Source organism: Pteropus medius, unplaced genomic scaffold (assembly GCF_902729225.1).
Source record: "Pteropus medius unplaced genomic scaffold, Ma_sr-lr_union100, whole genome shotgun sequence".
In the NCBI taxonomy this organism is placed as follows: domain Eukaryota; kingdom Metazoa; phylum Chordata; class Mammalia; order Chiroptera; family Pteropodidae; genus Pteropus; species Pteropus medius.
In genome coordinates, this window is record NW_024351731.1 from 1,843,275 (window position 1) to 1,864,412 (window position 21,138).

At 48.5% G+C, this 21,138-nt stretch overlaps 1 protein-coding gene across 1 annotated transcript in view; it reads left to right on the top strand.

Annotated features, from left to right (window-relative positions):
* The window catches only part of TG (thyroglobulin), a 218,929-nt gene that overhangs the window by 89,394 nt on the left and 108,397 nt on the right, over nucleotides 1–21,138 (top strand). Inside the window, 2 exon segments of the mRNA XM_039845893.1 lie at nucleotides 18,447–18,581; nucleotides 19,894–20,058. Of these exon segments, the coding sequence (XP_039701827.1) occupies nucleotides 18,447–18,581; nucleotides 19,894–20,058 (300 nt within the window).

Sequence of the window (21,138 nt, forward strand, 5' to 3'; positions counted from 1 at the left end):
GGCATTCGATTACAGTCGAGGCTGTGGCTAAAAGTGTAAATGCTCTCAACCCATGTTGTCAGTTTCCTTCTCTCAGTAAAAATAGCTGACTTTGGAGAATATATATACACACGCACACACGGTATATATATATGTGTGTGTATATATATATATATATATATATATACACACACACACACACACATACATATACATAGTGCACATTCTACACAGAATGCCTATGTCTAAGCACTTTAAGACTTTAGAGCTAAGCTCCCTACATGGATGATCCAGTACCAGGTTCCTGAAATGCTATGAGGTGAGTACGATTATTGCCACATCATGGATGGTTTATACACCCAAGGCCAAACAAAGAATACACGTCCGAGCCAGACTTTGGTCAAAAGAGATTTTGATTTTTATCAAGATCGTGTACAAACAACTGCAATAATCAAATAGTCCCCGAGATGTGTGGTTTGCGAACACCAACTCATTCCCTGCCTCACCTCCCCACGCCTGCCCTTCCCACTCCCAGAGCTGCCGCCTTCATCTGTGTTGACACCTTTGTTTTTCTCATTCTGGCCTCTCTGTTTCTAAATAACACGCGAATCCTGCTGTTGCTCGAGTCACCAGTTTGGGAAGTATTTTTTGAGTTCCTGCCTTGATAGATGAGGACTTAGGGCTCTCTTTTATCACCCTTTTTCGATTTTCCTCCTTCACCCTCAAAACCTAGTCATATCAAGACCTGGGGTTGAGATGAGAGTATTGAATTGTGATGGCCGTGTAAACAGGCTTCACTGGGGAGCCCGAAGGAGTCATAGCATCCCCTGATACTGCCAGCCACCGTGAGCGGGACCCGCAGCTGGTCCTCCTGCTTCCAGCCCCATGTTTCCCCCTGCCTTCCAGGGGCAGTTGTGCTTCTCGGGCTTTTCCGGGGGTCCGCGGGGCAAGTTCATGTTCGCAGCCCCTCTGCAGGGCCCCGGAGCCTCAGTTGGTCTGCGCTGCTGTATCCGTAAGCAAGTCATCCTCTCCTTCACCTAAACGTTTGTTGAAATCTCTTATCTGCTGTTTGCTCTTTTTTGTTGTTTTCTTTTGTTATCCTTGTGGGTTTAGACTTTTTCATTCCTTTACTTCATTTTGTAGGGGTTTGTGGAGGGGGAGAAGAGAATTATGCCACGTTTAATGAAAAGCAATAATAATAGTACTTTTTGAAACTTTCCAACATTTAATGAAAACTTTATTTTGTCGTTAGCACTATGCTGAACATTTGCTCCTCACACAAACCTCAAGAGACAGGTCTAATGTGATATTTATTGCTTATAGAAAACTGAAACAATGCAGACCTATAGAAAGAAAAGCCAGAGTCACAGGTAGACACACCGCAGTTCACCAACTCATTCCTCTATTTTTGGACATTTGACTGTTTATGACCCTTCATCAAGTGGACACCTCGGTACATAAAGCGTGTGCCAATACCCAGATTATTTTCTGGGGGCACATTCTCCAAAGTGGAATTTTGGGGTTTGAGAACTTCATATTTTAGGATTTTAGACTTATATGGCCAAATTAGTTTCCAGCAGTTGTTTTAGTGTTTTTTTTTTTCCTTTATATACTTGGAATCTTTAAGTACTATTGCTTAAAATATTATTTATTAAATGAATAGATAAAGAGCCTTTGATATCTCAGTGTCGAATAGATACTGTTTGACATGAATGAATCAAAGCATAAATATCTTGGAGTGATTTCGCCATGCCTCTCCCCCGTTTTATTTTTTTGCTAAACATTTGTATTACCGAGACGTGAATTAATTACCAACAGAAGAAAAAAAAAATGATGGCATCTGGCCCATCTCCCTTCACACACACACAAACTCTATGGATCTGGGCCCATGTTTCCAAGGCAGACCGAGGCGTCACAGTATTTTTAAGTGTGCCTCTGACAAGTGTGATTTGAAAGCAAGGGAGATGTAGGAGCTGACATTCCATCTGTGCCTAGAGTTCCCAAATTGGAATTAGGAGTTTGAGCCTGTGCCTTTGGTGTGAGTCAGAGGGAGAATACGCTTCTGCCTCCAGGATACAGACATGTTAAGGTGATTCTGACATGAATCATGCGCGTGTGCACGTGCGTGCATGCGTGTCTGTGTGTGTGTACACCACGCATATGTAAATTGCTCATCTTTATGCATTTCCTATTCAGGGAGAAAAGGAGATATTTACCAAATACTGAATAATTTCATAAATCATTTAATCCTCGCAAGAAAGTTTGATGGTAGCCGTGTCTATTTTTCAAATAAGGAAACTGAAGCTCTGATAGGTTAAATGACCAAGCTGAGATTTGAACTGACATGTAACTAATGCTTCAGAATTTGATAAGAATTCGGTAGCCCCCTTATCCACAGGGATTACATTCCAAAACCCCCCAGTGGATGCCTGAAACTGCAGATAGTACTAGCCCTATTTATGCTATGTCTTTCCTTATATAGACATACCTATGATAAAGTTTGATTTATAAATTAGTCACAGGAAGAGATGAACAACAATAACTATTAATAAAACAGAACGGTTATAACAACATGCTGTCATAAAAGTTATGTGAATGGCTTTGGAGCTATTATTAAGTAAAATAAGGGTGACATGAACACAAGTACTATGACACTGTGATGGGTGATCTGATAAACAAGAAGGCCATTACGTGACTAACAGTCGGGGAGCACGTGTACAGAGTAGAGATGCTGGACAAAGGGATGTTTCACATCGCGGGCACGACAGAGCAGGATAGCTTAAGATTTCAGCATGCTACTCAGAACAGCGTGCAATTTAAAACTCGTGAATTGTTTATTTTGGAATTAACGTTTTCTGGACACAGTTTAGTGTGTCCAGGGAAGTAAAACAGTGAGTCGGGGGAGCTACTGTATTTGGTCTGAGCTTCTAGAAAGGGTGACGGAGGTGGATATTTGGGTCTTTGCTTTGTCTGGAGACCTGACCTCTTGGCCTTGCTGTGGGAGTGTGTGTATAAGCGTCCCATTCAAAGTCTACTATGGAAGGGGCTTGCAACACTCTGATTGGTCAGTGGCAACGGTGCGAAGAAGAAGGTGACTTCTGAAATCTGTCTTGGGCACACATTCTGTGCTAGAAACCTCTCTAAACCCTTCATTTATGTAGCCTCAGAGAATGCTTCTAACGCCTTAGCTAGTTTAAAGACGGCATGAGTTTGTCAAACGGGCAAGTTTCAGAAAGTCTTTCCAGAGACAGTGGTTTGTCTGTGCAAAGGCCCAGGGGCATGAAATCGGAGATCGGAGAGTTTGGCACGGCAGACGCAGGCCATCAATGGGATGAGGCGGAAGACGAGCAGCAGAAAATGCTGGAGCCCGAGTGCGAGGCCGGTACCAGAGCCTCGTACCGGGTTTGGAGCTCGGCAGGAGAGTGACAGCGAGCTCCAGGGAGGCAAGTGCGGAGAAGCCTGTTAAGGCAGAACAGATCGTCTGTCACTTCAGTTGAGTTCAGGTCAGTGAATACGTATATGCCAGCCACTTTTGGATAACGGCTTCTGAATTTTCACTTACATTCCAAAAACAGGTGCTATGCTGGGGGGTGGAAGTCCCGATTACAAAGACAGGAGCCCGCATTCTAGTCAGGAGACAGGCACGGAAAGACAGAATTTGAGACGAGCCACTTACACCGCAGTGAAGTCACTTCCAGGCTGCAGCAGGAGCATGGGGCAGGTTCCCCAAACTCAAAGGCAGACCAGCCGAGAGAACACCACCGGCGCTTCCTGGCCATGTGGTGACATCCGGGAGGAGCATATATATGTTGGGTGGCCAAGAGGGGAGAGGGCGATGTGAGAACGGAAGCTCAGGGGCTTGCAGTGCAGGGCACCCGCAGAGGAATACAAGGAGCTCAGGATGGCAGGACCAGCAGCGGGCAAGAGGGAGCCAGGATGGAGGATGCAGGCCAGACGATAGAGCACCTTGGGTACCACACATCCTCAAAGGTCTTTCACAGTTGCACGATGAGCCTTAAAACTCTTCTAAAACTCTTCCTTCGGGCCGTGAGGGGGATGCATTGGTGGATGGACAAGCAGTATTTTGAGAAAATAAGGACAATTGTGTCACCATAGAGTATCATTTACTCTTTTCAGGGGGAAAATTGTACTTAAAGAAAAAAAAGAGAACAGTAAAGATGTCATTTCTTCTTAAGAGAAGAATGTCCATTGCTTTTTAAATGACCCACAGTAACCGGTCCAGAGAGGGTGCCCGGGGTTGGTGTGAGTTGTCTTCTCAGGCGTCGGAGCCTCTGGGACGAGTGCTCTCTCCTCCTCGACCTCACGCCCAAGTGTGGGATCTTCTAAGGGCTTAGTCCCGGGACAATTCACGTTTTGCTTTTTGCTTTCTATTTCAGAAGCACGTTGCCCAGAGGGGCCATTGGAACAAACCGAGCATTTAGATGGCAAACCAGAGGAAAACACAGAATAGGAGTCTTTAGAAATTTGTATCTATATTTTAAGTTAAATGTCACCTGAGAAATTTCAAAATGCCCTTTAGGACATGCTGCAGCCCTTGACCTTGAGCCACTTTGGAGCAGCCGGTACAGCACAGGTTGCTACCTGCAGCCGAGAGGGTGGAGGTGGTATTCAGAAAGAGGCCTTGTTACAGGTAGCCCTGCTCAGCTTTCCAGCGCCACCCCAACCTCATCCTCCAGCTCAGTGACAGCGACGAAGCCTGAATTTGGGATGGGTGGAAAGGGAAGCGGCTGCACAGTCTTTCGTGTCGCGACGATGGTCAGTCCACTCTGCCTGCTTTGCCTTCGTGCTCTACTTTCGACTGCGCCTCTGGGTTCCTGGACTTCGGTTGATCTTCCCTGCGAGTGTTTCCCATTAAGCAGGAGACGGAGTCCTGTGATCCCCTAAAATGTCAGCACTGCCGGGAGCTCACAGGCCATCTAACTGAGGAAAGCGGGGGGCATCCTGGTGCGGCCGTAAGCTTTGAAGTCCCTCTGCCCAGCGGCCGATCCTGTTCCCTCACTCAGCCCCTGCGTTCTCTGGCCAGGTCCCTCAGCCGCTCCCTGCCTTCGTTCGCCTCTGCGAAATGAGGATGATGGTGAAAAATGAGAAAAACCACAGGAGGCTTGTGTTACAGAATAAAGCACAACGCTCAGCACAGAACCCGATAACGAGCGAGCGTTTAAGAAACATCAGCCATGATTCCCAAGTCCAAACTCAAGTATTTCCAGAGAAAGCGCCTCTTCTAAGTCATAGCCAGTTAGTGGCAGAGCTTTACAATTACATGTTTTAAAACTCCTCTGTATTGAGTGACCAGGTCAATCACTGCGCTAGTGCTGTTCGTAGTTTAAGGGGGTCTAAAGAGACACTGCAGTATGCATCACAGGGACGTTTTGTTTCATAATTTCATTTGGGGCAGCTTTGAGCATGAAATGGGTGCTAGAAAAACCGGGCAGGCTGTCCTGCCCCAAAACGGTGCGCTGTCACCCCCCACCCGACTGCAGCCACTGGACTGGTGGCGCATGAACCCACGGAAGGCTAATCCTTAATCCTTGAGGTTCTCAAGCCGAAAGATCCAGGTGAGCAGGCACTGACCCCAAATCGTTTAGTGTTTGTGTAAAACTTTAATCTCCTTTTCAAATACGTGCATAGCTCTCGAGAGCATCGCGGGCATCGCCGGGTACACGCTGCTGCTGCTTCACGAGACTTGCCGTGTGGGGCTGGGGCCCGTATTCCGGGGCCGGCGAGGCGAGGCAAGGCTGGCACAGTTTCCTCCCATCGCTCGACAGCGCTGAGCGAATGGCCTGTGTCGTGACTGCAGGCTCAGCGTTTGGTCAATTCCACTCCCAAAGTCGCGAGTGTAGCCAGGATGCACATCTGCCACGCTGCCTGGGCGGCTGGAATTGAGGGGGCTGAGTGTTCTCTGGGATCAGCTTCACATGTGGCAGATCGAAGGGAAATTGGAAACGGGAGGAAACTGGCCCCCAGCTTTGAAGGCTTCACTCTCTCCACAGATACAAGCGGGAGCCTCCCGCCAGCTGGGGAGGTGCTGGATTTGGCTTACAATGATGGCTTCTTCCTCCTCGGCTGTCATTCCCTCATTCATCCGCGCATTCATTCACCACGTGTCCAGCGAGCGCTTACTCTGTGCCAGGCAGTGTGAGCCGGGGCTGCGGCGGCGAACAGAGCCTGCAGAAAGCCCAGCCCCGTGGAACTGCATCCTAGTACTTCTCTCCGGGGCTCGCTCCTCTGCCCTGAGCTTAGGTCCCCTCCTGAGACAGACCTTCGACCACCCCATCGAAGCACCCCGCTTCGGCACTCTACTTCTTCACCCAATTTATGGTCTTCAGACAGCTCACTGCTGTGAAATCTTCTCGCTTGATTACTTCTCCCGTGTCTGTGTGCCTTGCCTCTAAAAGGGAAGCTGCATAGGGCAGGGACTTTGTCTTATTTGCTGCTATATTTAGTACCTGGGTACTGACTGGTACCTAGTCGGTACTCAGGAAATACTTTCTGATTGAACGAATGCATCTCTCTTGTTCGCCTGCCTGTTGCATCTGATGTTCCTAAGGGCAGGTGTCTTGTAATTCATGGTGTCTTGTAATTCATATACCAGACACTTAGCAAAGTGTCTGGTATACGGTAGATGCTCAATATTATATTTATAACTTTTTAAAAATACACACACATATATATATGCGCTTAACTCTAGGTTAATATTTAAAGCTAATAGTGATTCAGTTAATGTTTGTTGAAAGAATAAATCAATAAAGGAACAAATAAGTGAATGAGCAGTAGTAGTGGAGTATTGGAAACCACACGGGCTATGGGAATCCTTCCTTTGCTACTCTTGAGGTACATGACCTTGATCAATTTAAAGGATCTTTCTGAGCCTCAGTTGCCTTGCCTGTGAAGTAGAGATGATGACGTCTATTTCAAAAAGGCTGTTATTATACTTGAAAAGATGCTGTATGTAAAACTGCGACACCCAATGTCTGGGGAAGGTTGGCAGCGGGGGAGCAGCTGGGTTACATCAAGTTCAGCCAGTTCTAAGGGATTTATCGAGGATGTAGCCACCTTCCCTCCCCCGTGTGCAAAGTCCAGGAGATGAGAGGGGCCAATCAAGAAGAGACTGAGGAACAGCCTCAGTGTGGACGGAGAGTCTGGCATCATGGAAGGTGAGGGATGAGGTGAGAGGGGGTAGGGTCACGTGATGGAAGGAGAAGACGCTGGGTTTCTGCCGTGATGGCGTCAAGGAGATGAGCTCCCTGCCACGGGAGGATTCAGGCAGGGTGGAGCTTCCCTCGCTTTTTGAGGGCGTAGCTTAAATGGCCTCTACGTTTCTCTTTAAGTTCTCTATTTTCGTAATTCTAATGATTAGCTCAGTTATGCTTGAAGGTATTTTGTGTGCGTGCGATAACTTACTTACAGGCAAGCAGAAGGCGCTTAGCAGGTGTTTGCAGAAGCAAAAGCAGCGAAGCAGAGAGACTCGGCACTGGGCAAATCTGGGTTTCGATTCCAGTTCTAGTTCTAGGCCAAGAACTTGACCCTCACTCCTCTGAGCCTGAGTGTCCTTAATTAAGATGGATTTTATAATATCACCTATAGCCTCAAGTTGATGTGAGATTTGGATGAAGTCAGGTAGGGAAAGTGCTTAGCACATCACCGAACACATATAGTAAGTAAATGACAAGTGGTGACAGTAGCAGCTGCTTCTAAGACCACAGTGGCTACCGAGGCAGGTATAGGACTGCTGTCTGGGGCATCTGCCTGCCTGAGTTCAACCAGCTGTGTGACCTTGGGCAAGTTCCCTGCAGCCCACTGAGAGATCAGCATGGCCTCTGTCCGCTGCCTTTGTTCCACGTTCCGAGGGAGGCCTCCGCATGACGGGGATTATTTGGCTCAGCTCATGTTGGTTCCACATATGCATTTGTACTTCTGGATTTCTGCAGCTTTACTCAACTACCCAGGATTACATGCAAGGACCTCAAGAAAAAGAAGCTCAAATGCTCTTAGGAAACCCAATTAAATCGTCTCCCAGGGAGCCTTTGTATGTGGGGGAAGTTTGAGTGGGAATCTACTTGATATAGGTCTTCTTAGGGAGAAACTCAATTTAGTCTGAGCCTTTGAATTTCCACTAGGAATTTTGCTTGTGATGGACTTAGTAATTTATCATGAGGACATATAGCTCCAAGTCTGTTTCCACGTGTATGGCTTTTTATAACATAAAAACTTCTGTAGGAGTGCCTTTGAAGTTAGCGGTACAAAAGATGATTACTCACCAGCCCACAAGCTCGTAACCTCAACAGATGCTGGAGCATTTCACATGTCTTTGGAAACTTCTGCCTGTGATGTAGATGTCCCTAAAGAGAACCGATTTATGAGTCTGAAGTTGAGTCATGAAGAGAAAGAGGCAGCTGTGGAGAAGCGGGAATTGGAGGAGTAGTCTGGGCCAAGCTCCTGGTTTGCAAATTCAGCCATGTTATTACCACCTCTGAGCTTCAGTTTGGTCTCTTGCAAAGTAACAATAGTAATACAATCAATGCACAGGTGGATATAGTTATTAAATGTCTCAGTGTAAATGAAAGTGTCTCATAAACTGGAATGCACCACATAGAGGTGAGATATTATGAAATCAATTGCTCTTTATTTGCTTCCTATGTGATCGACCCACTAATTGGTTTATTCAATAATTATCGAAGTCTTATGGTATGTGAATAATTAAGTGTTAATCTTTATAGAGATGGAAAAAAGAATTAGTATCTCATTTCTTTCTTACTGATTTAAAAACTTTATTAATTCGGTCAATACACACTATAGATTGGACTGTCCATGCAAAACAGTGATATAATTATTCTCATTTAGCACATAGAACACTTAAGAAATGCTAGCTACAGCTTTATCATTGATTTTTTGTTAATATTTTTTCTATGCTGTTATAAGAGGGCTTTGAGGATCAATGAAAACTGAGGCAGAGTCTTTGATCTCAAGGGACTTATAATTTAACAGAAATGAAAAACATTAAGTAAATTGCAATGTAGTATCTTAGTGGAATAGGAGACGTATTTATAAGGTACTTTGAGCAGGAGAAAAACCATTGAGGGGTAGCGGAGGAGGGAGCCTCAGACGGGTTTCCGTAGGAAGTGTCATCTGAGTTGAGTTTTGAAGGATGATAGGAGTTCATAATATGAATAAACTGGCTGAATTCTGTAGGTGCACGTCAAACAAAGGGCATAGTGGAAAGGTTATATACCACGCAGTGTTTTGCTAGGCCAGCAGACGTGAGTTCGGGGTGGTGAGTGCTAAGTCTGGAGAGGCAGGTGAGGGAGGCGGCAGACGGATCCCAAGGACACTTGGAGGCCATGTTATTTCGCTAGAAATTCAGACAGGATGTGTTTAACCCAGGGAGAATGTCCACTTATAATGGTAGAACCTGAAATTTAGACTTGGGAGAATATTTATTCTTACTTTCCTTCTGTAATGTGCTTTCCAGGTGGACAGCCCGTCAGTCTACTTGAATACCAGTCAAGAATAACGTTTGACGTTTCAGATTGAGCAGTCCCACGGGTAGTGGAGCCAATTGTCAAGACAGGGAATGTAAGGAGGGAACCATTGAAGACTGTGGGTGAGGATGAAAGTGAGGGCAAGTGTTCAGCTGTCCAGACGCTGACTTTGGGGGACATCTGCTGAGAGGTATCTAGCAAGCAATGCACATCTCAGTACGAAGCTTGAGCGTAAGATCTGGCCTGTAGAGGGGTTAGGTAATCGTTAGCATGTTGGTGCTATTAGAAACTACGGGGATGGTGAGATCATGCATGGAAAGTGTGTGGGATATAAATAGTTGAGGTCAAGGACAGACCCGAGGGACAGCCCCTGTGGAAGAGAGTTGAGCACTGATGAAAGGGGAAATGATGGACCGGTGGGAAGCCTTGGTTTCTGATAAGCCAGTGAAGATGGGTCACATGGAGAGGGCGAGAGAGTAGAAATCACAGTGCAATCAAAGGGCTGGCTTTAGTGGGATGAATGCTGCAAACAAAAGAGGATCGTGGGTCGGATCAGGAGTGGAGTTTAGAAAAACTAATGGAAATGGTGATGGAGATCAGGGCCCAGACGGGGTTCGGAATGTGGGTCTCGAGGTCATTGGCTGGAGCGAGTGCAAATAAAAATCTCAGGGTTTGAAGAGGTCAAGATACAGAGACCAGAGTATTAGACAGGCTGCCTGCTTTCCCCACAGATGATAAAGTTGCTTGACATTTTAGCAGGAATGGGGGCGAAGAGGACAATTTTGAGCTGGCAGGTAAAGAATTTGAAGAACGTGGGTGAGTGACCAGGTGTCCCCGGTTAAGGATGATAAGCAGGACTAGAAGATTCCACAGCCAGAAGGTTGTGACCCAAAACGAGGGCAGGGGACATGATGGTCACGGTAAGGACCCTCGTTTCTAGGACACAGTAGATGGGGGAGGATGAAACAGGCGTAGGAGTTAGCTGTGACAGCCGTGTGATGCCGTCAGGACTGGCATCAGCAGGAGGCCGGATCAGGAGCGAGAAAGGCCACGTGGGTGTGGAGAAGTCAGGCTGGGCTCACATCCCTCTCTGGGACCGGAGGACAGCTCATGGTTGTCAGCTTTTCATTCCACCAAAATCAGAATAATTTTTAAGAGCAAAACAAATTCATTGTCACTTTATGAAAGGGCTTTAACAAGCCAACTTAGGCAGGACGTCTATCCACATATAAAATCGTGGTATTCTCCCCTGCAGATGGCATCCTCCAGACTACTCCTCATTCCTGAAAAAGCCACGAAAACTCCCTGTCAGGTTGCCTGTTGGATTTTTTGTTCCCAAAACATAGATTCCCATCCATTACAGTGCAATGACTGAACCCATGACCCTTATCAGCCTCTGCCTTCTAGATCAGGGGTCAGCAAACCACAGCCTGCAGCATGTTTTCGCATGGCCCGTGAGCTGAGAATGGGCCTCAGACATGTTTAAAGGGTTGTAAAGGAATGTAGAATAATACCAAACGTAGCTAGCGAACCCTACAGTGTTTACTACCTGGCTTTCAAAAGAAAAACCTTGCCTACTCCTGTCCAAGCCTGAAGAGTTGCTGTCTCCTCTGACCTTTGTCCCAAGTCCTTAAATCATCAGAGTGAGTCTTTTCTGGTCTTCTAGGGCCGCATGACCAGAGCTATGCCCCACTGTGTGACAGTCTTGATTAGGAAGGTGAGGGGGTGGCAACAGTCATATCAGTACTGTTAATGTTTGTGTTTTGGTTGAAAACGCCCTATTTTACAAGTGACAGCGTCTGTGCTCGTGCGTACTCAGCAGCATGGCACAGAGGTAGGAGCTGTGGCTTCAGAGGCTGACACGCAGGGGGTCGCATCTTTGCTCGATGCTATGGAGCACGTGACATGACTCTTCCAGTTTACGAATTAAAACAAACAAAAAGAAATCGAGACTTAGAATGTAATGTACCCCAAATCCGAGCTGGCAGTAGGCAGAGCAGGGATTAGGCCACATGGAGCGCCCTGAGTGGGTCCCCCTTAAAGTGTGCCATGTCACCTCATGGAGCAGGGGTGACCAGAACAGCCACGTACACAGCCATGTGTGGATTAAACAACTCACGCAGCACATCGCAATGTGTCTGCAAAACAGGAAATGCTTAATGAGCATCAGCCACTGTCATCTGTACTGTTTACATGGCACGGCTTATCTCTACGATTAGCATTTCTGTGCCGGAGCGGGGCATAGCGGGCTCTCTGTGAATCAAGAATGATGTCCCTTCTGAGCGTCTCTCACTTAGAGGGCCATGACACAGCGCCCCAAACTGGGGCCTTAAACAGTAGAAATTTATTCTCTCACAGTTCTGGAGGCTGAAAGTCTGAGATCAAAGTGTCGGCAGGGCCGGATCGCTCCGAGGGCGGTGCGGGAAGGACCTGTTCCAGAACATTCTCCATCGCTTTAGGCAGCCGTCCTCTCTGTGTCTTCATGTCGCCTTCCCCCTGTGCACAACTCTACGTCAAATTTTTCCTTTTCGTTAGGACTCCAGTCATTTTGGATAGAGGACCGTTCTAATGACCTCGCTTTAACTTAATCACCTCTGTAACAGTCTGTCTCCAAATAAGATCCCCATTCTGATGTGTGGGGGTGAGGACTTCAAACCCGGAGTCTTGGGGGGATGCGATGCCATCCACAGCGCTCACTGTCGTCCGCCTGCTGAGAGCTGGAGAAGCAAAGTTAGAGAGGAAGCCACGCGCCTTAAAGAGCTGAGCGTAGGTATCTGGAGGCCCAGCAGAAGGAAATAGGTCTTTAGGTATTTTTCTAGAGTTTTAAATGGGACAAGGGGCCCGGGAGGTATGAGAAATTTCTCTCTGAGGAAATGCTAAGTCAACAGGCAGCTGTGGGCCCATTTTCATCATCTGTCAAATGATCACAATATAACAAGGGCGTCTTTTTTTTCTTCCTCTTCTTCCTGTTATCAAAGGAACATCTGGTTTTTATTTGAGTGCTAACCAGGGCAAAAATAGCCCAGCGTGACGTGCTTGTCCCTTGCAAGATGTTGACTGGTGAGATATCAGGATGTCTAAGCATCGGTCCTGTCCGATAATGACAGCACGGGGGACCTTCCCATCAGCGAGCACTGTGGCCTTCAGCTCTGAAGGCTTCGGCAAGCCACGTACACTGTGCTTAGGATCCAGGTCACAGTGGTGTGCTGGTGCCTGAAATGCTTTTCCTGCCTGAAAGGCTGCAAAACATGGACATTTCACCCCGGCCTGGCGGCCTGGGCATGGAAACCACCCCCGGTGTCTCCCCGAGCTTTTTCTGCATTCAACAGAAAGAACTCTGATACGTGCCGAGGGGCCAAAAGGGGCTCTTTTGGGGTCCGATTGCAAAAGGACAGTAAGAACCTTGTATTCTTTTGGAAACCTTAGAGCTTGCATTTACTATCTTTATTCTTGGCGATTCTTAAGAAAAGCTCATTTTCCTATTTTTTCATTTAAAAAAATGGGCCCGTGATTATTTGAATGTTGGAAAGAAGGTAGCGTTTGCCACTGGTTTGGCATTTCTGTGCTTTGATCTGATTCAAAAACATTGGAAGGCGCATTCCCTCGTTTTTCAAATGAGAAAGATGAGGCCAGAGCCAGAGCCTGCCTTTGTTTACCCAGACAGCAAGCGACATGCCTCTCCCTACCGTGTTAACACGGCACTGCCGTTCCGTGCGATTTGTAGTCTGGTTTTATTTTTTTGCTGTTATTAATGGTTGAAACTACTCTTAGTAAGCCTTGAAATCAAACTCAAACATTTCCCCTTTAACTGGTTTCTGGGAAGGAAGGTAGGAAGGCACCCAGGAAGGGAGCGAGGGAGAGAGCATGGTTCTCCATGCGCTGGTGAAAATTTTCAAATATAATTTTCAAATATATTTTAGTCTAGTGGTTTTTGTTGTTGTTGTTGTTTGTTTGTTTGTACCTTAGTCTATATTAAAAGAGACATAGTGCTTTCCAGGAGGGACTAGAAGTAACTCGATGTCACCGGAGGCCTGCCTGTGCTGAAGTCGCATTCCATGCTGCCCCAGAGTCCTGGAGGGGCCCAAACTGCCTCCACGGTGTGAGAGCTGCCCAGACTCTCTGCCGCCACAGCGGGGGGCTGGGCAAGGGTGGTCGGGGAGCAGGCATTGTGCCCGGCTTGTCAGCCACCACCTCGTTGAGGAGGCCCCGGGCTATGGGGAGGCAGAGCCAAAGGCATCCTGGCCTGGGCTGAGACCAGCCTCTCTGTCCTGTGGCCTTGGGGAATACCTCTGTGACCTTGGGGTATGCCCTGTGACCTTTCCTCCCTGTGGCTCAGTGTCCCCGGGTGCTCTGAGGAGGACTGATGTGAGTTAACATAAGTAACTCAAATTCTGTAGTAAAGCGATGTCTCTTTCTGATTCTTATAATTATGTGACATGTTTGGGATACACTCAGGCCCACCCAGTAAAAGTAGGAGGAGTGATACAGCTGGTGACCTCAGAGGACTTCGCCTGTTACCCCGGGGATGTTAGGGAGTGAGGGTCGTGATCAGACTGGGAGGTGACTCTGGCCGCATGTGACGATGACGTGAGGAGGGGTGAGGCTGGTGACAGGGAAGCCCATCTCGGTCTCGGTGAGACCGAGAGTGTCAGTAACTGGCCACAATCTGGATGGAAAGGCAAGGACAGGTCCCGAGGGGCTGAGAAGGCAGAGCTGAGCGGACGAGGAGGCGGTGAGGTGGACAGGCAGACAGGGCAGGTGGCAGACGCTCAGTATGGGGGTGAAGAGCAGGACGGAGGGAGGGGACCATGGGGGTTCATTTTGGGATGTGCAGGGCTCCTAAAACCTTGAAACGTCGCCGCTTACAAATGTCACTGTTTTCGGCAGCAGGTCTGCTCGGGAAGTGGGGGCTCAGCGGCCAGTCAGGCACAGTCACTGCCCAGCGCCACTGTGCTTGATGACCTGACCGAGGAGTCACAGGGCCAGAGGGCAGAGGGCGAGGTGGCTGATGGGCGGGAAGCATGGTGTCCGGGGACGAGACTGGGGCGGGTGAGGGGAGTCGCGCAGGAGGCGGGAAGACGGGACACCGTGCGGTGGTCGGGCTCCTGCACCCCTTCCCGAACTTCCCCCTGGTACTGCAGCCAGGCGCGGACCTCACTGTTTTGAAAGGATAGTGACGGAAATGTAGCAGGAACCCAGGAGCTTGGCCCCGAGACAGCGAGCGTGTCTCTATTCACTATTCCCCATGCGGCTCTGGGCTAAGCGGTCCACCGCGGTAACGCGTTCGTTCCTGATCGCCGCCGTGGGAGCGCGCTTCTTGTAAGATCCCCATTTTCCAGATGAGGAGACTGAGGCTCAGAGAGGCGGAGTGGTTTGAGCGGAGGAGCTGGGATGAACTCGAGGAGCGTGACTGCGTAGCCGAGTAGGTCTCATGAGTGACGGGGACACTCGATAGCCACCGTTGCTGGGCGGCCTGTCGTCACCGCGTCTGGAATCTGGTTTGAGTCTGTTTTCAAAGTAGCCACAGAGAGGAAAGGCTGAGTTTCAACTATTCTGTGAGTTACACCGAACGTGATCTCAGTGTCCTGAGAGAAAAGAAATGCACACAGATAAGTAACTTTCTTTTAGCTCGATCATAACCATTTTCAAAATGTAATGAAAAATCCCATTTCAATCTTAACTACATCGAAAATTAAACATAATAAAATTAAAAATTTTTTTTCTCAAATTAATTTTTTCCAATTAATATCCCAAAGAAGCTTTCTTAAAACTTGACAAAATGGTTTTGAATTTTATGTGATAATAGCCAAAAATAGCCAAGAGATATTTCTAAAAGAAAAATAATATGGGAGACTTTTACCATTAAATGATAAACTATGTTATAAAGTGACTAGAGTTTAAGTAGTGTGGCGGTAGAACCAGAATTAACAAAATAAATAAATAAGAATACTCACCAAACAAAAGTCATTTACCTATAAATACTTCATATATGACAAATACGGCCATTTCCAATGCAAGAGGAGGTGATGCTTTTCTAATAAGCGATGCTGGCATTGCAATCTATAAAATATATTTTAAACAGAGAAAAAAATTAAAGCTAATCAACAAACCACAGATGCTGCTTTGGGAGCAGACTCACCCTTTGGGTGAGCCTGAAAGCTGTCAGCAGCACCACATTCCCTGGTGGGGAGGCCTGGCGTTGCAGGAGACCTTGGATTTCAGGCCTGGCATTGTAGTAAACCTGAGGAGCTGGGCCCGAGCCCTGGCACGGCCGCTTATCAGCCAGGCCCTTAGGAAGTGTGCCCGGGTCAATTTCCTCATTTGTGAGATGTGTATAGTAGTGGTGCCCACGGCATGGCTGACGGCGAGTATTAAATGAAGTGATGGTGCCAGGTTCTTGGCAAACTGCAAACTCTCATGAAATGCTGCCAAGACCATGAAATGCTTTCATGGCTCACCATGCTTTCGCCTTCACAGAGAACTCGTTCTCAGAGTTTCACGGGAGGCACGGACTCCAGATGTTGGATTCTGCACAGCAGCGGTCGCTTGTCCTGGGGGTCCCTGCAGGTGGGAGAATGGGGACAGGTGGAGGGTGTGGCAGAGACTTGGCTCCAGGCCCTGGGATGGCAACAGATGAACCGGCTCTCACTTTGGAGATGAAATTCACTCTTCAATTATAGCGTTTCCCCTCCAGACATCAATCTAAACGTGGAGGGCACCGAGGCTTCCATTTTAAGACCATAATTGGCAAGTTTGGTCCTGAAACCCCATCATACCTCTCCTTTGCAATTGCAGTGTACCCATCATATAAAAATATGCACTTCAATGTGGTCGTGTTGCAAAAATGCCACTTGTACTGACCACGAAAATAGCAACATGCGGAGGATGCTTAAGAAAATGAGAGCCCACGTCTCTTGCGGGGAGACAGGTCCCAAGTTCAGAAGGACACGGCTCCTGATTCCAAGGATGACCCCACGGCTCCAGGACGGGCATGGGGGCCCACCTTCCTCTTGCCGACTCCATGTGAAGCCTGCTTGTATTATTCAGCGACTTCCCTGGATAAATCTTTTCCTCTCTCTTGTTCTGTTTTTATTTAAGAAACAAACAAACAAGGTTGTGGATTGTTCTGGGACTTTATTTGCTATTCTAATGGTAGCGACCCCCCCCATCCCCCAGTGTGCCAGGTGCCAAAGACAGGTTTGAGATGAAAATGACTAGCTTAGTCACACAGCTAAAAGCACAGTGCTATTAAGGACAGTGGCCTTTTGCTACCCGGGGGTAATTTTCTGGAAAGGATGCTCAGCTACATAGGAAGCTCAGAAGGGACAAAAAGAATACTGGCTTGGAGCCAGGAGGCCTGGTCGATCTCTGGCTTGGTCACTGTTCAGCTGTGTTCTTGAAAAGTCACATAGCTTCTCCTCATTGGTGAAGAGGTGTTGGAACTCCTATGCCACCCCTCACTCGGGGTGGATCGCATGGGAGGATGCTTTACAGACAAGGGAACTGAGGCAATGGAGTCACCCCCCGAATGGCTCAGCTTGTAAGACTGCCATAGTGTGCTGTTAGCTCAAGGTAGATGCTCACAAATATTTATTATAAGTTATTTCTTATAACTACTGTGGTCTTCTGGGGAAAAAGTCGAAGACGAAAAACAAAAACAAATAGATTTTTGCTGTTAATGATCAATGATGTCCCCACTGAACAGCTCCCTAGAATGTTCTAGCATCAGCACTCTCAAGTGATCACAGAAGCTTATGTTCAAAGGCAGCATGTTGCCCTCTGTAATGCTATTTGCGGACAGAATTATAATTAATGCTCCTGTCGACCAAGCCCCATGGCCCTTCCTCACAGTGGAAGCTTAAGCCCCCTGTTCAAGGTCACCTCTGTGTCCACAGGGACACAGGTGCTCTGGTAGATCTCTTCACGTCTGCCAAGCATCTCTTTGCAGCTACATCCCTTGGTCTAGCCGTGACAGCATGTCCTACGTGCAGGATGTGGGAGGCGGCACCGGGGAGCGGTCAGAGGGCACAGGCTCTGTGGATGCACAGACCTAGTTTTGACCCTGCTCCACCCTTGCGAATGGCACGCTCTTGGGCAAGCTGTTGTAGCTTCTCTGTGCAGCGCCGTCTTCACCTCTGAAACAGGATGTCTCAGCCGGGGTTTTCCAGGAAAGAGACTCTGTGGTGAAGATTTGCATGCAGGGAGTTCGGGGCGCAGTGCTCTGGGGAGCGAGGGAACAGGCCTGGGCAGGGGGAGTGGTCACACTGCCACGGGAGCCGAGCAGTGGCCCCACTGATGCCTCAGTGAGCTCTGAAGTGGGGCTGGCTTCAGCGCTGTCCCAACTTGAGGCAAGGGGGCTGGGCCTTTGTGTACCCCACATGGACTAGTTTTCGGATGCAGGCTGACTCTGGGGAGGGTCAAAGTCAATTCCTGGAGAGGGACTCAGCTGGAAGTTGTCAGCCACCCACTTCCCAATGGTTGGAGAAATGGGAGCCTCGGTCCTGATGGTGGCCTGGGCAGCGCACCACGGCATCCACTGTGGGGACTAATGGTCTCCCCCGCAGCCTGGGGGAAGACTCAGTGATACCGTGTCTGCGAAGACCAAACACAGCAGCACGTAGCAGCCCAATGCATCTGTTGTTATCGTCATCACGTAGTATTAGTCTAATTATTGTGTTATAACAAGTATGTTATGTTTGTCTTGACTTCTCACCCATTCTCACCCGTGGCTGCTTAAAAGAAACAGCCATGTTTTTGTTAGCTTATTTGTTTGTTTGTTTACCTTTGTATTCCTAGGCTTGACCGCAGTCCTTGGCTCATAAAAAACTTAGTAAATCGTTGTAGCGTGGAGAGATGGACACAGGAATGGCGACTCAGAGGAGGGTCTTCTGGGGCATTGGGTGGCTTTCCGCTGACCTGCTCTAAGTGAACCTGTGTGTGACCAGCATCCCCTGCTTTCTCTCCTAGTCGCTATGGACGTGTGGCAATCCCTGGCTGTCTCCTCGGTAGTTGTTGACCCGTCCATCAGGAACTTCGATGTGGCCCACGTCAGCACTGCCGCCACCAGCGACTTCTCTGCTGCCCGAGACCTCTGTTTGTTGGGTAAAGAGAGGAGTTTGCATCCCTCCCCCAGACAGTGGGGTTACTCGGGGTGAGGTCCCTGTCGTATGAGTGCTGCTCAAGATTCTGACCTCAGAAACACATAGGAGACCCCAAGATAACCTGGGGCACCTGGCAGGAAGGGGTCGAGCTGAGGAGAAGAGCCTGCGGTCTCCTCATCCTCCTGCAGGGTCAGCCCACGGTCAAGGTCTCCATGGGGATACGCCACACAGACAATGAGCGACATTGAATTAGGTGGGAGGAAGGACCTAGGGGGCTAGCGTGAGGTGGAAGCTGAGTGGAAGCTGTGATGACTGTGCTAAGACACACGCTTCTCCTGGCCAGGCTCACGGGGCAAAGCGAAGACCTTTGCGTCAAACTCAGATTTTAAGAGACATTTTTTAGCACAGTATAAAGAACTTTCTAACAGGCAAAGCTGTCCACAAATGCATACTTCCTTTAGAGGGTATTTAACTCACACTGGTATTTCAACAAAAGCTAGGTGACCACTTGATAGAAATATTCTACAAAGATGTTAGTGTCTGCAAGAGCCTGGGGTTAGAAAACATTCACACTGCTCCAATTCTAAAATTCCATGAATCTCCTCCCCTACGAGGTCAGATAACAATATGCAATTCTTACATACAGGGCTGCCATGCACAGCTGTACCGGCTGTGAGCTGCACAGCTCTGGGTGGGCCATAAATAAGGACTTTAGGGAGTGCATAGCTTGCCCAAGTGAATGAGGCAGTTCTATTTTCGAAGCTGTTTTTAAGATGAAAACCCTGTATGCCATGGAGAATTTAAATCGTCCAGTGCGGGACCTGGTGCATAGGAGGTGACATAGGCCCTGGAGGAACACGGTGGGTATGACGATGGAGGGGGGACGAGGCCGAAGAGGACAGCGAGGGCTGGAGCATGGAGAGCCTTGTCCTTGCCCAGTGTGACTTAATGCTGAGGCCAGCGGGGAGTCACGGAGGTGTTTTAAACAGGAGAATGACAAAAGCACATTTCTGGATTAAATAAAAAACCCGAAACCTTACTGTTACGTGGAAAGTAGATCAATGGGAGAGTTGAGTCCCCCACGACCACCATTTTTTTCCCAGCCTCTGAGACAGTGCCTGGGATGTAGAGTAGGTGCTCAGGTGGATACGTGAGTGATTGCATGGCTGCATGGATGCATGGAGTATGTACGGGCGGATGAGTGGGTGGATGGATGCAGATTAGATGTTTAATTGTCTGCATGATTGGATGGATGCGTGGCTGACGTGGCATCTCTGAGGCCCAAGTCTCAGTCTTCTGTCCTCTCCCTGCAGAGTGTTCCCGTCACCAGGCCTGCCTTGTCACTACTCTGCAGGCGCGACCTGCTGCTGTGAGGTGTGTGTTCTACGCTGATACTCAGTTCTGTACACACAGCCTGCAGGCCCAGAACTGCCGACTTCTGGTCCGTGAAGAGGCCACCTATATCTACCGGAAGTCGAGTAAGTCCGTACCTATGAGCCTGGGCACGGCTGAGAGGGACTGTCTGAGCACACGGTGACTTGTAGGCAGTGGCTTTTGAAGCCCTTAAGGGAAAGTTGGCCGAGGTTATCCTGGTGGTGCTCACCTGGGAGGGACTGGAGGAGGGCGGGAAACCTCACCTCTAACGTAGGGCTTTTCTGTGCCACCTTTATTCATCCATTCCTTTGGGTTACAGAAGCCATGTTGACCTTGGAGTTTCTTAATACGATGATTAAATAGGCCACGTTCTCTGACTGCTGTGTGGTTTAGAAAGTTCTGTCACATGCCTTCTCTCATTTGGTCCTCGCACTCATCCTGACATGGAGCAACATGAGGAGTGTAGCCCATCTTAGAGCTCGGGAGCCTCTGGCCCAGAGGGGTTAAGTCACTTCTCTGACTTCACGCAGCCAGTGGTGACGGAACAGGGACCCGAAGCCAGGTCTCCTAAGCCTGGGTGCCATCTTCTCCCACAAAACCATGTTGCCTAATGATCACGTTACAGTCCGTCTGGAGAGGTCAGCTGCTCCAGGCTCGTTTAGTTTGCAAATATTCCATAAGCTGCTCCTGTGTGTCACACACTGTGTTAGGTGCTGGGGACACAGGAATGAAGCAGGCAAGGGGAGAGCGACCTATAAATCTGTCACTAAGTGAAATAGGTAAGATCCGTGTCACAGGATGCACGGGAGCTGGGGGCCCAGGGGACACGCCTCCCCCGTGGAACATGCTTATTGGATGAATTAATACCTTTTTAGAAATGTTGGCTGTGTCCGCCATCTTATCTTGAAGAGAAGAGCCTGACAAACTTTGTCTGTTAAGGGCCGGATGAGAAATATTTCAGTCTCTACAACACGCGTCTCTGTTACAACCACTTGGCTCTGCCACAGAGGCAGGAAAGCAGCCGCGGACAGCGCGATATGTAAATCCGTGGGCGTGGCTGCGTGCCCACGAAGCTCTGTTATTTATATAGCCAGGCAGCAGCTGGACTTGGCCCTACCCTGTCTCGATCCAATGGTCGCCTCCTCTTCCGTCACCCCCACACGCCACCCCTCAGAGCATGAGCG